This window comes from Protobothrops mucrosquamatus, unplaced genomic scaffold (genome assembly GCF_001527695.2).
Source record: "Protobothrops mucrosquamatus isolate PMUCROS unplaced genomic scaffold, P.Mucros_1.0 scaffold142, whole genome shotgun sequence".
In the NCBI taxonomy this organism is placed as follows: Eukaryota; Metazoa; Chordata; class Lepidosauria; order Squamata; family Viperidae; genus Protobothrops; species Protobothrops mucrosquamatus.
In genome coordinates this window covers 472590-489880 of record NW_015386508.1, presented here as the reverse complement: position 1 = coordinate 489880, position 17291 = coordinate 472590, and the positions used below count along the sequence as shown (strand labels likewise).

The window sequence follows — 17291 nt, the reverse complement described above, 5'->3', positions numbered from 1 at the left end:
GCAAACTGAGGTGCATGACTTGTTTCCATCAGTTGTGATGGATACTAATTGAGATGGTTTTCAAATGAGCTTGGTGGGGTTCAAGAATTGGGCTCTTGATAAATACCACAGGCAGAATGACTTGAACCAGAGGCTGAGGGTTGTATTGGCCTTCTTTCAATTGGCATGCCAAAGATGATGAGTTTCCTGGCTGTATCTTACTAGCCACTCTGGGACCCAGAATGCAGTAACTGATGTATCATTAGCCTAATCCTCCAGGGCTCTTCTATTCTGACACAAACATGCAGTCAGTCATCTTTTGTGAACCTCCTGCACATAGTAACATTATGTGGACATAGCACTAGCACTTAAGACGTATATACCGCTTTATAGTGCTTTACAGCACTCTCTAAGTCATTTACAGAGTCAGCATATTGCCCCCAATAATCTGGGTCCTCATTTTACCAATCTTAGAAGGATGGAGGGCTGAGTCAACAACCTGGAGCTTGTCAGGATCGAATTCCTGGCAGTAGGCAGCTTGCAATACTACGTTGTAACCACTGAACCCCCACAGATATAATACAAAAGTAGTAGTTTGACACTATGAGTCACAGCTAGTCTTAGGCTTGTGCGTTGTATGTATTTTTTTACAACTATATAGAGCTCAGAATTATGCTACTTGGTATATTATCTGAATTTTGCTTAATCCTCATAGTTACATAGCTCAAATAAGTCAACTTCAAGACATAATTTATTGTATGCCATTCCGGTGCACTGAAAATTAGTAAAAAGCGTATCGACCCAAGTAATGCTTTGAGTGTATAATTCATACTTTCTTAAATTTGGCTTAGAAATACATTTTAACTCTATGATCACTGATCTGATTCCTACCAAATGCTATCTGACATATACCTCTGGATTGCTGGCTTCGCCTGAATGCATTACAGATATGGTATCATGTATTAGTGCTGAAGGATAATTTTTCTCGGACTGGTGAAAACTTACAGATTTATAACTTGCAGGCTATTGATATGATCTACGATGTTCTCAGTTCAAAGCATAACTGAAGGAGAGCAGTTAGGTGTGAAGACCAGGTAGTAACTATTTGACATTGATGGAAGCCTCTAGCAGTGGCTGGATAGAACCTAATTTCTGTAAATGTTGAGTTTGTGGATCCAATGATTCCTGGGAAATTCCATCTTTGACTCTGAATGGGGTGTAGGGTCACAATTGGGGGGGGTTATAAAGTCACAATTGCTACTTGATGACATAGTGACAGCTGTGGCTAGGAGGCCTTTGCACAGCTACATCTTGTGTGCCAATTGTGACTATTCTGGACTGAGAGGCCCTGCACACATCACTCATGCTATATAGCCACCTCCTGTTTGAATAGCTGCAACATTCTCCATAGAGCTACCCTTGAAGTGCATTCAGAAGCTATTGCAGTTACCCAATGTACTGCAGTAGCCTGAGCAATAAGAAATACATCCCTATGTACTTGGGTGACCCCATTGCATTGGGAACTACATTGATCTCCAATTAATTTCTGGGTTATGTTTCCTCCCTTTAAAGCCCTAAGTAGCTCTGGACCTAGTAATGTGAGGACCTTTCTTCTCCTATATTCATCTGTTTGTGTAACAAGATCAGGTAAAGTCAATTCTCTCCAAATCCCATCCCTGATGGGGTCTCAAATCCATACACTTTGACTAGCTGATCTCATTCTTTGAAACTCCCTCCTGACAGGTAGCCAGTTTTGTTCCTATTGGACTCCCAAAAAATTGGAAGACCTACCTGTTCCATCTTGCACAGGAGGAAGAGGAGGAGGATGTGATATAACTGAAGATAGAGTGTGGCAAATGTGTGGCATTTCTATGTTTCTGAGCTTGTCATTTTTTAATATGTACTTGGGGTATTTTATTTTATCCTGATGTTATTAGCCATCCAGAGACTCCAGGAATGAGCAACCTACAAGTACAATAAGTAACTCAGTAACTGTAAACAATAAAGAGAAGAAAATTGGTGTTCCAGTTTCTCAATAAATGGATAGTAGAAATGAAAAGCAAGGAGGCAATTTAAAAAAAGCCACTGAAAACATTGTAATCAACTTGGGTGGAGACTAGGAATGAAATTCCTGTTCCCATTTTTTCTTCTTTTTATAAAGAGCCTGTGGCTCTCTATAGTAAATACTGGCATTCCAAGTGAAATTGACTGTATTCTAACAAAAAAAAGGCATACATATTTGCTGATCCTATACATACAAAAATCATTCCAATATTGAAAAACCCTTCAAAGCCCTTCACAAGTGCTGGGGTAGAGAATTTTGATGATCCAAAGCTGTCTTTCTTTTTTTTTATTTATAAGAATTTTGAAAACAGAATAAAAATTAACAAGACTAGTATTTAAAGTGAAAAAAGAAGAAAGAAGAAAAGAGCAAAAGGAAAAAAGTGAAAAATCAAAAGAAGAAGAAAAAATCAAAAAGTGACCTGATTTTTTTACAGCAGTTATAAGTATAAATATAAATCAACCTCTTACTTTATGATTACAGCACAGTTTACATTTTTCTATAATCTATTATTTTTATTCTAAAAATCAAAACTATTATAACTTCATTTTGTTCAGTTCCCTGAAAACATTAATAAGGAATTTCTAATCATTAAACATAAACAATGTCTTAACCCTGATTAAATCAGTCAATTTGGCCATCCCAGCAAGTTCCATTATCTTCACCATCCATTCCTCCATTGTGTGTGAAGATCCAAAATTCTCCATAGTCTGGCAGTTCCAGAGCAGATGCTTAACCTTGGGGCAGATTTGTTGTTGTTCAGTCGCTGTGTCCTTCTCTTCGCAGTCCCATGGACCATAGCACGTCAGGTCCCCTGTCCTCCACTGTCTCCTAGAGTTTGCCCAAATTCATGTTCATTGTGTTGATGACACTATCCAGCCATCTCATCCTCTGCCATACTCTTGTCCTTTTGCCTTCAATCTTTCCCAACATCAGAGTCTTGTCCTCTCATTAGATGGCTAAAGTATTTCAGCTTCAGATTTAGGCTGGGATAATAAAAATTACAGAGTTTCCAACAATTTCTTGTTGGAAAAGATTGGAGAGGTCAAGATTGGCCCTTTATTATAATTCGGATGTAAATATGCATATAATTTGTTTATATGGGACTTCAATTGAAAGCAAGCATGATATAAGGCAGGGATAGGAAATTTACAGTATTCTGGACTAAAGTTTCTATAAATTCCACTCCTTGGATTACTGGAATTCTAATCCAAAGCATCTGAAAAGATAATTTTAAATGCGTATAATTTTTTAAACCACTGTGGAGATGNGCGCTTTAAAGATGATAATCAACACCTTGAAGCGCACCCGAAAAGCCACCGGTAGCCAGTGCAGTTCGCGCAGCAGCGGCGTTACATGGGAGCGACGAGTCACTCCCATCACCGCTCGCGCGGCTGCATTCTGGACTAACTGGAGCCTCCGAGTGCTCCTCAAGGGGAGCCCCATGTAGAGAGCATTGCAGTAGTCCAGACGGGAGGTGACAAGAGCGTGGGTAACTGTGCGCAAGGCATCCCGGTCCAGAAAAGGTCGCAACTGGCGAACCAGGCGTACCCGGTAAAACGCCCCCCTGGCCACGGCCGTCAACTGATCTTCTAGTGTCAGCCGTGAATCCAGGAGGACACCCAGATTGCGTACCCTCTCTGAGGGAGCCAGAGTTTCGCCCCCTATAGTCAGCGACGGAGTCAGCTGACTATGCCTGGGAGCCGGCAACCACAGCCACTCAGTCTTGGAAGGGTTGAGTCTGAGTCTGTTTCTCCCCATCCAGACCCGTACGTTTGTGGATTCAATGATTCCTGGGAAATTCCATCTTTGACTCTGAATGGGGTGTAGGGTCACAATTGGGGGGGGGGGTTATAAAGTCACAATTGCTACTTGATGACATAGTGACAGCTGTGGCTAAGAGGCCTTTGCACAGCTACATCTTGTGTGCCAATTGTGACTATTCTGGACTGAGAGACCCTGCACACATCACTCATGCTATATAGCCACCTCCTGTTTGAATAGCTGCAACATTCTCCATAGAGCTACCCTTGAAGTGCATTCAGAAGCTATTGCAGTTACCCAATGTACTGTAGTAGCCTGAGCAATAAGAAATACATCCCTATGTACTTGGGTGACCCCATTGCATTGGGAACTACATTGATCTCCAATTAATTTCTGGGTTATGTTTCAAGGAACCGGCTCTCCCTTTAAAGCCCTAAGTAGCTCTGGACCTAGTAATGTGAGGACCTTTCTTCTCCTATATTCATCTGTTTGTGTAACAAGATCAGGTAAAGTCAATTCTCTCCAAATCCCATCCCTGATGGGGTCTCAAATCCATACACTTTGACTAGCTGATCTCATTCTTTGAAACTCCCTCCTGACAGGTAGCCAGTTTTGTTCCTATTGGACTCCCAAAAATTTGGAAGACCTACCTGTTCCATCTTGCACAGGAGGAGGAGGAGGAGGAGGAGGAGGAGGAGGAGGAGGAGGAGGAGGAGGATGTGATATAACTGAAGATAGAGTGTGGCAAATGTGTGGCATTTCTATGTTTCTCAGCTTGTCATTTTTTAATATGTACTTGGGGTATTTTATTTTATCCTGATGTTATTAGCCATCCAGAGACTCCAGGAATGAGCAACCTACAAGTACAATAAGTAACTCAGTAACTGTAAACAATAAAGAGAAGAAAATTGGTGTTCCAGTTTCTCAATAAATGGATAGTAGAAATGAAAAGCAAGGAGGCAATTTTAAAAAAGCCACTGAAAACATTGTAATCAACTTGGGTGGAGACTAGGAATGAAATTCCTGTTCCCATTTTTTCTTCTTTTTATAAAGAGCCTGTGGCTCTCTATAGTAAATACTGGCATTCCAAGTGAAATTGACTATATTCTAACAAAAAAAAGGCATACATATTTGCTGATCCTATACATACAAAAATCATTCCAATATTGAAAAACCCTTCAAAGCCCTTCACAAGTGCTGGGGTAGAGAATTTTGATGATCCAAAGCTGTCTTTCTTTTTTTTTATTTATAAGAATTTTGAAAACAGAATAAAAATTAACAAGAGTAGTATTTAAAGTGAAAAAAGAAGAAAGAAGAAAAGAGCAAAAGGAAAAAAGTGAAAAATCAAAAGAAGAAGAAAAAATCAAAAAGTGACCTGATTTTTTTTTACAGCAGTTATAAGTATAAATATAAATCAACCTCTTACTTTATGATTACAGCACAGTTTACATTTTTCTATAATCTATTATTTTTATTCTAAAAATCAAAACTATTATAACTTCATTTTGTTCAGTTCCCTGAAAACATTAATAAGGAATTTCTAATCGTTAAACATAAACAATGTCTTAACCCTGATTAAATCAGTCAATTTGGCCATCCCAGCAAGTTCCATTATCTTCACCATACATTCCTCCATTGTGTGTGAAGATCCAAAATTCTCCATAGTCTGGCAGTTCCAGAGCAGATGCTTAACCTTGGGGCAGATTTGTTGTTGTTCAGTCGCTGTGTCCTTCTCTTTGCAGTCCCATGGACCATAGCACGTCAGGTCCCCTGTCCTCCACTGTCTCCTAGAGTTTGCCCAAATTCATGTTCATTGTGTTGATGACACTATCCAGCCATCTCATCCTCTGCCATACTCTTGTCCTTTTGCCTTCAATCTTTCCCAACATCAGAGTCTTGTCCTCTCATTAGATGGCTAAAGTATTTCAGCTTCAGATTTAGGCTGGGATAATAAAAATTACAGAGTTTCCAACAATTTCTTGTTGGAAAAGATTGAAGGAGAGGTCAAGATTGGCCCTTTATTATAATTTGGATGTAAATATGCATATAATTTGTTTATATGGGACTTCAATTGAAAGCAAGCATGATATAAGGCAGGGATAGGAAATTTACAGTATTCTGGACTAAAGTTTCTATAAATTCCACTCCTTGGATTACTGGAATTCTAATCCAAAGCATCTGAAAAGATAATTTTAAATGCGTATAATTTTTTAAACCACTGTGGAGATGTTCTGACTATTTTCTGTTGGTGAGGCCTCTCACTGGTTTTGAAGTAATTATGAGAGTTTATTGACTTCCCACCAGAAGGTGTCATACGAGTATTATTTTAAACACATTTCATTTCTATCACTTTTGACTCTGAAGGGGGAAAATAATTGTAACATCATTTGCCAGAATATAACTTTACACCCTCTACTTGAGATGCATGTGGGATTCACACGGAAGATGGAAATTATGGGAGACCTTCCTTTTTAATAGGTTATGTTTTGTTTGCAAGATCTATGACAAACTTTCTTCACAAAGAATGAGCAAACCAGTCTGAAATTCAGTGAGCTGATACGAACTTTATGAAGGCAATAAACTAAAGCCAATACTCTAAAGGTATTTGGAGGACATACAAGCTATTTGATTAATATAGTTTAGTAAAAGTGTCAAGGTCTGGAGGACCAATTTATGCTGACATAAAAAAAAGGCAGCTTCATACTTTTCCATAAAGATAAATATCATGTTTTGTTCGACAATCTGTGTTTTCTCCAGCTAATTCTTTTCTTCATCACATGAGCAAAATTTACAGAACTTGAAAAAAAGTATTTTATAAAAAAATAATTTGTTTTGACCAGATATTGGGGAACATTATTCTTAGGGATACCATTTCTTTGTTTTCAACCATATTGCCAAGTACACAAAATACAACTCCTATTTTATTATTGGTCCTCCAATATCATTCAGTGATTGCTGAGCTAACATTCATAAGACTCCTACAAGCATACTCGTGTTGAGAAACAACATGCTTGTAGCAGTGGCTGCCAGACCAGTTTCCCATTCCTGTTGTATAGACACTTTGACCTTATAAATACATGTGATTTTTAGTGCCATTTCTAGAACTGGTAAGATCCAGCTATATTACAAGTAGCCCTTGAATTATGACCGGTCGCTTAGCAACCATTCAAAATGATGACCGACCTAAAAGGGGGGGATTCATGAGCTGGATATGCTGATGGTTGGGCTCCCGCTGCAATTATGAGACTGAATTTTGTACACTTCACAACATAGTCACACTTACAGCTCTTTGCAACATCCCGTAGTCACGCAACTGCATTTTACAGTGGTTTTGCTGAAAACCAGCACTTCTACTTTTCAGATAGCGAACCATTGACAACCGCCACAAAAAAGCTTGTAAAATTGGGTGGGTTGTGTGAGTGACTCGAACTACAACTGTTATTACATACAATGTCTCTGTTATGATTGTATGTCAAGGACTATCTGTACTCCAGCCTCAGTTATTCTCTTTCATTATGATGTGGCATTTGATACATTTATATTCTCCTTCTTTCTTGCCATTTGGGACAGCATCCCTGGCCTCTTATCTAGATATTAAAATATTATTTTTATATTTAATAAGGAAAATAGGCTATTGTGTGAGTTTCACCTCTAAGGCTGTACAAGTAGTCCTTGACTTACGACCATAATTGAGCCCAACATTTCTGTTGCTAAGTGAGACAGTTAAGTAAGTTTTGCCCCATTTTACGACCTTTCTTTCTACATTTGTTAAGTGAATCACTGGAACTGTCAAATTAACATGGTTGTTAAATGAATCTGGCTTCTCCATTGACTTTGCTTGTCAGAAAGTCACAAAAGGTGATCACATGACCCCCAAGACACTGCAACCGTCATAAGTACATGCCAGTTGCTAATTATCCGAGTTTTGATCATGTGATCATGGGAAGGATGCAATGGTCGTAAGTGTGAAAAATGGTCATGAATCATTTTTTTCAGTGCCATTGTAACTTTGAATGGTCACTAAATGAATTGTTGTAAATTGAAGACTACCTGCACATCTCCCCATTCTAATTGTATATAGACATTTAAGTTAGAGAAGCCTTCAAAGGTGGATTTTAGTGTGTATAGGCTTCTCTGTCAATTGAAACCAAGTCTCTATGGACGTTTTTGTCAATATTAACAAGCAGGCATTCCAGCATTTGTGGATCAGATTGGAAATGCAGCTTGCTGAGTTACATAAAGGGCCTGCATGTGATGAACTAGGAGCAGAGCTGAAATCTTGCTCCATTTCAAGTGTGTCAGACACTTTGGGGAGCTGTTTATCAAATTTATATAGCTGCACAACTCACCAATGTGACAAATTGCAGCCTCTCCACTTTATGAATTATATTCTTAATTACATACGCCTTTGATCTTGGTTTCCAAGTAGGCATGTATTATGCCTTAACCCACAGGAAACGTCTACTGTACATCCCATGTTAAGTAACCACTAGAATTGTCAGACTTAATTCTTGCTAGAGGTCTTTTTTATTCTAGTTAAGAAAGAAACTATAGAAAAGATCTGCTTTTTTGCTAAGCAGAGGAATCAATGTCTATACAGGTAGTCCTTGCTTGATGACCACAATTGTGATTGGCAACTCAATTGCTAAGCACTGCAGTTGCTAAATGGGAAAACCACATGATTGCAATAGACTTATGCCCTTATTTCCCCTTCAGTCGTTAAGTGGAGTGACAGGGTCATTAAGTAGCAATTGTGATTGACACTTACAATTTTACTTCCACCTTCTCCATTAACTCTGCTGACACAAGCTGGTTGAAAAATCACACAAATGGCAATCGTGACCATGGGACAGTGCAGTGGCTGTAAATGTGAAGACTAGTCACAAAGTAAAGTTAAACAAACAAACAAACAAATAAATAAAGTAGCAGGTAGTTCTCAACTTACAACAGTTCATTTAGTGACTGAAATTACAATGGCACAGAAAAAAAGTGACTTATGACCATTTTTCACACTTACAACCGTTGCAGCATCGCCATGGTTACTGTACTTAATCAAAATTCGGACACTTGGTAACTAGTGGGTATTTATGATGATTGCAAGTCACGTGATCGCTGTTTGTGACATGCAAAGTCAATGGGGAAGCCAGATTCATTTCACAACTGGGTTTCTAACGTAATAATTTCAGAGATTCACTTAACAATTGTGACAAGAAAGGTCACAAAATGGGGCAATTTGGAACTCAATTTTGGCTGTATGCCTAGGCCAGGGGTAGGCAACCTTGGCTCTTTTATGACTCAAGGACCTCAACTCCCAGAATTCCTGAGCCAGCCATTCTCAGGAATTCTGGGAGTTGAAGTCCATGAGTCATAAAAGAGCCAAAGTTGCCTACCCCTGGCCTAGGACTACTTGTAGTGGGTTTTTTTTCCCCCACCACTGTAAGTTTGAACAATCACTTCATGAGGCAGTCAGTAAACAAGGACTCCCTGTATATGTGGATCTGCTCAGCTGAATTATGTCAAGAGGTGGCCAGTCAAAATCACTCAGTGAATTTCAGTGGCTGAGGTTGGGACTTGAATCTGTATCCTCGTAGTCCAACAATTAATTACCACATCACACTAGAGCTAACGAGACACTTCAAAAAGTCTATTTAAAAAAGTCGCTCTTTAATCTCTGGCATTCATAGCAATCGGTCTGTGTACATTTCATTTAATTATCGGAAGTAATAATAGGTAGAGAGGTCTCATCATGAACATGTTTCAGTGCTTTGAAAATCATCAAAGTAGCCATTGCTACATGTATGTTAAATAGTAGCCCCTTTTTAAGATACAAATAGTCCTCGACTTATGACCACAATTGAGCCCAAAATTTCTGTTGTTAAGTGAGACATTTGTTAAGTGAGTTTTGCCCTTTGCCACCACTGTTAAGTGAATCACTACAGTTGATAATTTAGTAACCTGGTTGTTAAGTGAACCTGGCTTCCCCATTGGCTTTGCTTGTCAGAAAGTCGCCAAAGGGGATCACGTGACCTTGGGACACAGCAAAGGTCATAAATATGAACCAGTTGCTGCCAAGCATCTGAATTTTGAATACATGATCATGGGGATGCTGCAAAGGTTGTAACTATGAAAAACGGTCATAAGTCTCATTTTCCAGTGCTGTTGTAACTTTGAATGGTCACTAAATGAACTATTGTAAATCGAGGATTAACTATACCCTCCAGATGGAAATCCCAGTTGTTTTCTTGAGAACACTATAGAACAAGTTTTTCTCCTACTTATGGGATTTTTAAAAAAACTTCTATGTCCAGCCTATAAATCTAAGATTTCCTAGTGGTGTCCCATCTCAGTATTAATTGAATGCAACTCTGTTTAATTTTTCAGCCAGCATATTCGGTGACAAGAAACAATTCCTTCATTCTCTCTTGATTCATCAACCACTAGCATCGTGAGCAGAAAGGAAAACCTCTACCATGGCTGCGATTCTATCCATTGCAACCATGCTCCTTTCTACAAATGCTTTTTTTTTTTTTAAACTAAGCTAAAAGGGTTCAGCACTGAAGCTTTATCTTGAAGGAGAGATGCTCAAGCTGCATTTTAAAAGCAGGGGAAAGAATAGCTTTTGCACTGCAGTCAGAATAAAGGTGGGCTTGGGATCGTCTCTGGTCTGCTTACTCCCGAGGGTAACCGAATTTTAAGGGCGTGCAGCGTTTTCCCGTTTCTATCCTTCCTTTCCAGCCTCTTTACTGCGCTTCTGTAGCTTTGTAAGATGCAAAATACCCGAGAGGCAGGCGCCTTCCTCCGTGACTGTGGAAGCTACACCCTGCGAGTGGACACTTCCTCGCAGATTTCAGAGCTCTGAGTTTAGAAGAGTCAAGCCCTTGATGACACGTCGGGCCTGATCCTTCCGTGGCCACCCCAATCATTTCCATATTCAGGGACCGCCCGGCGGGCCTTTACTTTAAACCCCGCCAGGGAGAATCCTAACAACCATCAGCATTCGCGTTTGAGAATAATACCTCTTTATATAAGCCAAGTAAGTTGGGGCATTGCACAAGTACGGGCAGCTCGCTTCTCTCTCTCCCATCTACTTCTCCGCGTCGGGTTACAGGAGCCCGGGGAACTGGCTCGCCAACCGAGCAGGAACGGGCAGCTCGGCTTCCCCTATCAGCGCGGAGAGCCCGCGCAGCCTCCCAATTCATTGGGTCAAGGGAGACCTTTGCGCCCACCTCCTTCAAAGCATCACCACGTGGTCCTCTCTTAGCAACGCGAAGACCTGCGTTGATGCAGGAGGCTGGAGGGGGGGGGCGGGGACGAGGTGAGGTGCGGGTTCCCCCCCCCCCCTCCAGGGCATCAGTTGGGTCCGGGCTCTGGAGCGGGGCGAGGCGAAGCGAGCCAGCGCAGCCTCCAAGCGCTGAGAATGAAGGTTCTCATTTAAAAAAAAGCATCCAGCTTTTGTTAGCGCCCCAAAGCTGCCCTTTGGGTATCCAGTGCATCCTCCCCACACCAAAAAGAGCTATTCTGTAAGCATGAATCATCCCCATTTTGGGTAAGTGAGAAGCTTCCAAATACTTGGGGGAGGGTGGATGGGATGAGATCAGAGTCATCTCTTGGGTTGCTGTCAGCCTATCTTATCTCCTTAAGCGGCTGGGTTATGAATTCATTTTCTGGGGGGAAAAAACCACCCTTTTTTTCCCCTCTGTGCCTCAGAGAGGAAGCCTTTTCTCCCTGGTTATTGAAATGCCATTTCTTTGCAAAGTGAACAGGCTGTGGACGACACAGGTCACTTCAGCAGCTTGACTTGTAGGCAGCCCTCCCCTAAATTCCAGGTTAAGGAGATGCTGTTTAGCATATGATGTTTGGGACAGCATAGGGTTTTGACTAGGCTGAAGCTCATCCATCTTCTTCAGGCATGATGGAGTGGCAGGGAGCATGGAGAAATAATTTTAATCTGCAGAAATTGCATCTCAGAATGAAATGGTTACATTCTTTATTTTGGACAACCTGTTGGAATATAGATTTGGCAGCTCCTGCTAGTTCATCAATGAAGTCTTTCAAGCAAGGAGAAAAAAAATCTAATCTAAATCCCCTTGCTCTGATGAAGTTTTCGTTTGTTTAATGAACCGTAGTATACATTTTTTAAGAAAGTAGGTGAACAGCTCAAGAGCTGGTCCTATTGCAAAACTTGTCCTGTTGTACTTAATACAATCCCTTCTATTTATTACCTTTTGGAAGGGGAAAAACAAGTAAAATTAAATTAATACAAAACCTAAAGGCAGCTAACTTAAATCATTGTAAGATTTATGCATTAGAAAGTTAATAACCTTGATGTTGAATGTTCATAGTAACACTGAAAGTTTTCTAATTAATTCTTGAGGGATTGTGAAATCAAATTTTAAGGAAATACGAAGCAACTTTAATACGGTAAATTTGCAACTGGCCAAATGCTGATGGCTAGAAAGTCTGAATTTCATCATGGGAAAAGAAAGTGTGTGTATGTGTGTATATGTATACACCTCTGTGTCCTAGCAGTTAAATCAAATATTCAACTGAAAAATAATAGCAGGATCCACATTTTGCACTAAATCAAAATTACATTTATTTAGATTTATTAATCCCTAGTTTTCAAACCATTTATATTGTAACACTAGATATGGATCAGTCATAAACTATCATTTCTCACGCAATGCATCAGTGCATGTATACACAAATATACAGAGGGAGAGTAAAACATTTGTGTTTTCATGAGCTGAAAAAATTAGCATAGGATCTGTCATTTTTCTGTACAAGTCTTATCTCTTTCAGACTGCAGCAGAGGACTGATTTTTTTTTATTACTTAAAATACTTCCTCATATAAGAAGCCCATCCATGCAGAAAAATAATGCATCATAGAAACAATTGTCAATACTGATGCAGTAAGAAGCAATAATCACAATAGGACAAAACTGCCCTTTTATGTAATTATTATTAAAGGTAAATAATCCTTAGGTTGCATATATCAGTCTTGCTTAATATGATGGATGTCCCCATGAATCTGGATTACAGTTCTCGATCAGTATAGCCATAAGCCACAGTGACTGGGAATGATAGAAATTGTAGTCCCAATACGCTAGGCCGGGGAAAGGGAAGTGGAGTGCTGCTGTGGCTTTCATGCCCATCTGATAGACCTTTCTTTGCTATTGACTTTGCTCATTATGACCTTATAAGAGAGTTTCTGTAGGCTATCTTTGTTTTTCCTCTTATTATCATGATCGCCTCCAGTCGATGTTTTCTCCGCCTATTGGCCCTTTCCCCTTCTCAGGTCATCCTTCTAGCATTTCAATTTCCTTCTCACTGCAAGATCTCCTGACTGTAACCACAGTGATATTTGTTCAGTACCTTCTCATTAATTTCTCTATGCCTCCTTTTCCTTCTTCCTTCTTCCTTCACACCTGTCTTCCAACCACTTTTCTACCAGACCTTACCCTTCTATTTATAATTGGCAACTTTCTTTAATCACCAAATGTCTATGTTCTTCTTGCCCTTTAAACTTCTCCATCTTCCAGGATCTTTTGCAGCCCGCCTTGAAAGTTAGTTCAGATTAACTAATTAGCACTTCTGTCATAGTGACTTTTTTATTTTATTTTAGGCAGAGTAATAGCTTCACAGAGGTTGCATTGCAAATACCCTGTCAAGTTTTGTCTCTGGAAGATAATATATTCATAAACCTCCTGGTGCCCTTTCTCCAGGTTAGAAACTTCATGTCCGAAAGAATGATAAGAAAAAAACTCATTTGCAAATGGAACATAGAACCTTCAAAAGCATTTTTTTTTTAATAGGACATAAAGACCTCAGGTTGTTGAATGAAGGTATTTTTGATGTTTTTACCAACAGTGACTGCAAACAAAACTGAGCCTAAACTTGTGAACTGCCTTATGAATTCAGATAGCTCTTGATTTATGCTTAGTGACCAGGCAAAGTTAGAACAGACCCTCAAAAGCTTCTTATGACCCAGTTCTGAAGTTACAACAGGCCAGGCCTTCCCTGCAGTTACATGATTGCATTTTGAGTGCTCTGGTGTGCATTTATGACTGTTTCCAGCACCCCATGATCACGGTACTGCATTTTATAATGTTTTTTCCCCCCAGAAACTGGCATTTAGTTCCAGTTTATGGGGAAAAAACAGGTTTTTTTCCCTACATGAAATATTTTATTTACCAGTCTACATGCCATTTCAATTGTCAGCGATTCTGAGCAGCTTCTATGTCATAAAATAAGATTAAAAATCGTCCTATTGTATCTTACTCATAATATCACCATATGATTTGCTAATGCATATTTTTCTTCTATATCACCTGTTGTATCCATTGATTCCTCCACCTTCTTATTCTGATAAATATTCATGGAAGCGGACCAAATTTAGAAAACACAAATAGAAGATTAAAAAAAAACAGTTCAAATTAACCATCATTCTAAAAGTCTTTAATAATTAAAATCCTGCCTTAAAAGGAAGTGCCTTTACAGGTTTTCTAATCACTTCGTGGGAGCCGAACAGATTTCACCGAAACAATGCGAGCCAAATCATAAGAATTCCAAAAGTTTATGATAAATGGAAGTTAGAAAACATAACCCCCCCGCCACAAAAAAGGCAGCACCTTTTGAGCTGTCATTCAAAAACCAGCCTATAGAAACAAAGCTTGAAGCCTTTTGCATTTCATTTTTCTTTATGCCCTATGGTGGGTACAGCTTGTCCTCTGATTTTGCATATGTTGGTCTGTTTCCATCTGTCCTTTATTTCTGCAGTGGTCATATTTGTTTTTCACTAACTGTGTGAGAACTAACACACCCAGCGTTGAGTACATTCCATTACCCAGAAACAACACAAGAGAGGACATTTTTATTCATATCACAAAGACCAGCCTTTTGCTAACAGAGGCATCTCTGACTTGTCCTGTAGATCTTAAGACGGTTGTAATGAGAGAGGCTGCCCTTACACCTTTTAAAATGAATGCAATAGCAACACTTTACATTGTATCCAATAAGCAATTGATACCATGTAATTTTTGTGGCTTGCACTTCCTTTTTGACCCATTGCTATTTCTGGGCAGGGTTTTTTCTCCTACATGAAATATTTTATTTACTGACCTTACATGCCATTTCAATTGTCAATGATTCGGAGCAGCTTCCTTGGCTTATGTCATAAAATAAGATTAAAAACTGTACTGTTGTATCTTACTCATAATTTCAGGCCAGGAACAATAGACACAGTTTAAAAAGCATTAAAATAATGCATGATCCGTGTTTTCCAAGAACTGATGGAAAAGTTATTCTTGTTTCAATGCTAAGTGTTTCTTTTGGGGAATGCTATTCCAAAGATTCCAAAGAAGAGGCATAGTGGCTGAAAAAAGGAGGTATTAATTGAGAATAGCCTAACCCAAGGGTTTTCAAACCTGGCCCTTTTATGGCTTGTGGACTTCAACTCCCAGAATTCCTCAGCCAGCATTGAAGTCCACAAGCCATAAAAGGGCCAAGTTTGAAGACCCCCTGGCCTAACGTAATAACATAGTTTTGCAAGCCTTTGACTTTTTTTTTAATACAATCAACTGGGGGTAAAACGATTTGTTGATAAAAAAGATAAATCAATAGATAAAAATATATTATCATCCAAGATCAGCCATTTGCTAGCTCATGGGGTATTTCAAAATGCCTCTTTCAATAGTGACTTTTGATTTTGATTTTTCCCTTTTAATCCTAATATATGTAAGCACATTTGGCTATTTAAAATGGGAAAGAGTCCCTAATAAACGTCCTTGAAAGATTTGTTTAGGTGTTTAATTTTGTAAGTGAAAATTTGAGTAGAAAAGGACCACTTGTAATTAATAAAGAACTCCTCCATCATTGACTATGGATGCAATAAATATGGGAGAGTTGGAACTCATGCAGCAGAAGATAAGTCAATGCAGTTACCATCCTTGAGAGAAATTAGCTTTTGGGAGTGCAGCTGAATCAGCATGCTGCTCAAGAACATGGATATACTGATGGGCACTAAGCAATTTTAGAGACCTACATACAGTACATCTATTTTGGTGTCATGTACTTTTGATGTTTAGTTTTGTCAAGTGAACTCTGTCACGACTAGAGTTCTGAAACCCTTTTCAAACACTGGTGGTAACACTTCATGTAAACTTTTAGAATTGAAGACCGTGTAAATTAATTAGTCTTAGTCTCCACCCTTTTTCCAAATGGGAAAAAATACGAGGGCAATTCAGAAATAAACCTCCGTTTGGTTATCAATGACAGAGACTTGCAGATTTAGAACCTTTATTATATACATTAGAAAACTACAACATTAGACTTCCGGTTTGTCATCACGGTACTGACGGACGCATGGAGGTGAGCTCTGTCTTCAGCGTCCGGTTTTATCCTGCTGGGGGACCCTGAAAAGGGTCAAAAGTCACCCTGTAGGGGCGACGAGCAAGGAGAGGCCCCCCGCTTGATCGAAGAAGGGCAGCTCTTCAAACTGGCAGAGAAAAGACCAGTCGTAGCAATATGGCTCGTCATTAAGCCAAAGTCAAAACTGCAAACAAGCACCTTTAAAGCAACACGGATGAAACTGGGTGAGATCTGATCTTCTCTTTAAGACTTTAAATATTTTTTTCTGCAAAAGCTGCCCAAAGTATTTCTCCCCATGTGAGGAGAGAGGGAAAGGAATTCTTACCCCACCCTCTAAAAACAGCAGCGATTGACTACCTAGGGGAAAAGAGCAATTATAAGAACAATTTTAATTTAATTTGATGCATATACCTTTGAAATTTGAAAACTAAAAGTTTTCCTATTCTTACTGGAGATATTAGCTTTTATTTAAAAAGAAAAGAAACAAATCTTGAAAAACTATTATTAAAACTCGGGACTTAAAAAGATTTAAACGACATTGGTGACGTCTTGTGGCAAAATATGTTATTACAATTTGTTATTAACTAAAAGAGACTTGGCTGGAAGCCCAGAAATTAGAAAAAAAAAAACCTCTCGACCTTGACATACCACCTGTGAGAAACACAGCTGTAAAGAGAACTGCAAGGCAGTTTATCTGGCATGTTTGAACCATGAAGATAAACCTTTATTGACTTTCAGAATTATATGTGGGAAACTGTTTTCCTATTTCTTTATATGAGAAGTCTTTATTACTACACGAGATGATGGAATACTTTGGACTATAAATTCTTATCTGCCAAATAATTTTCACCATAAGACTGTTTGCAACATGTGAAATAGATGTCACACATCTAGCTACAAAAAGTATTTTTAACATTTGATTTTAAAAGCCTTAATTTAATACATTATCAAGAGAATATGGATGAAGATCAGGAAAAAATCCTTTCTATGTTGAAATCAGTAATGAAACCATTCTTTCAGCCTGTAATAAAATGAGAGGCAACATAAAGGAACAAGATACCAACTTAAATACACAGATCCAGATTTTGACTACAACCAAAGATCCAGCAATGCAGA

General features: G+C 39.1%; 1 protein-coding gene across 1 annotated transcript in view; it reads left to right on the top strand.

The window, feature by feature from the left end:
* Nucleotides 1–11151: 11151 nt before the first annotated feature.
* Nucleotides 11152–17291, top strand: part of ERICH3 (glutamate rich 3) — a 62375-nt gene continuing 56235 nt past the window's right edge. The window contains exon 1 of the mRNA XM_029283591.1: nucleotides 11152–11351. Within this exon, the coding sequence (XP_029139424.1) occupies nucleotides 11332–11351 (20 nt within the window). The 5' untranslated portion in view covers nucleotides 11152–11331. The remainder of the gene's footprint in view (nucleotides 11352–17291) is intronic.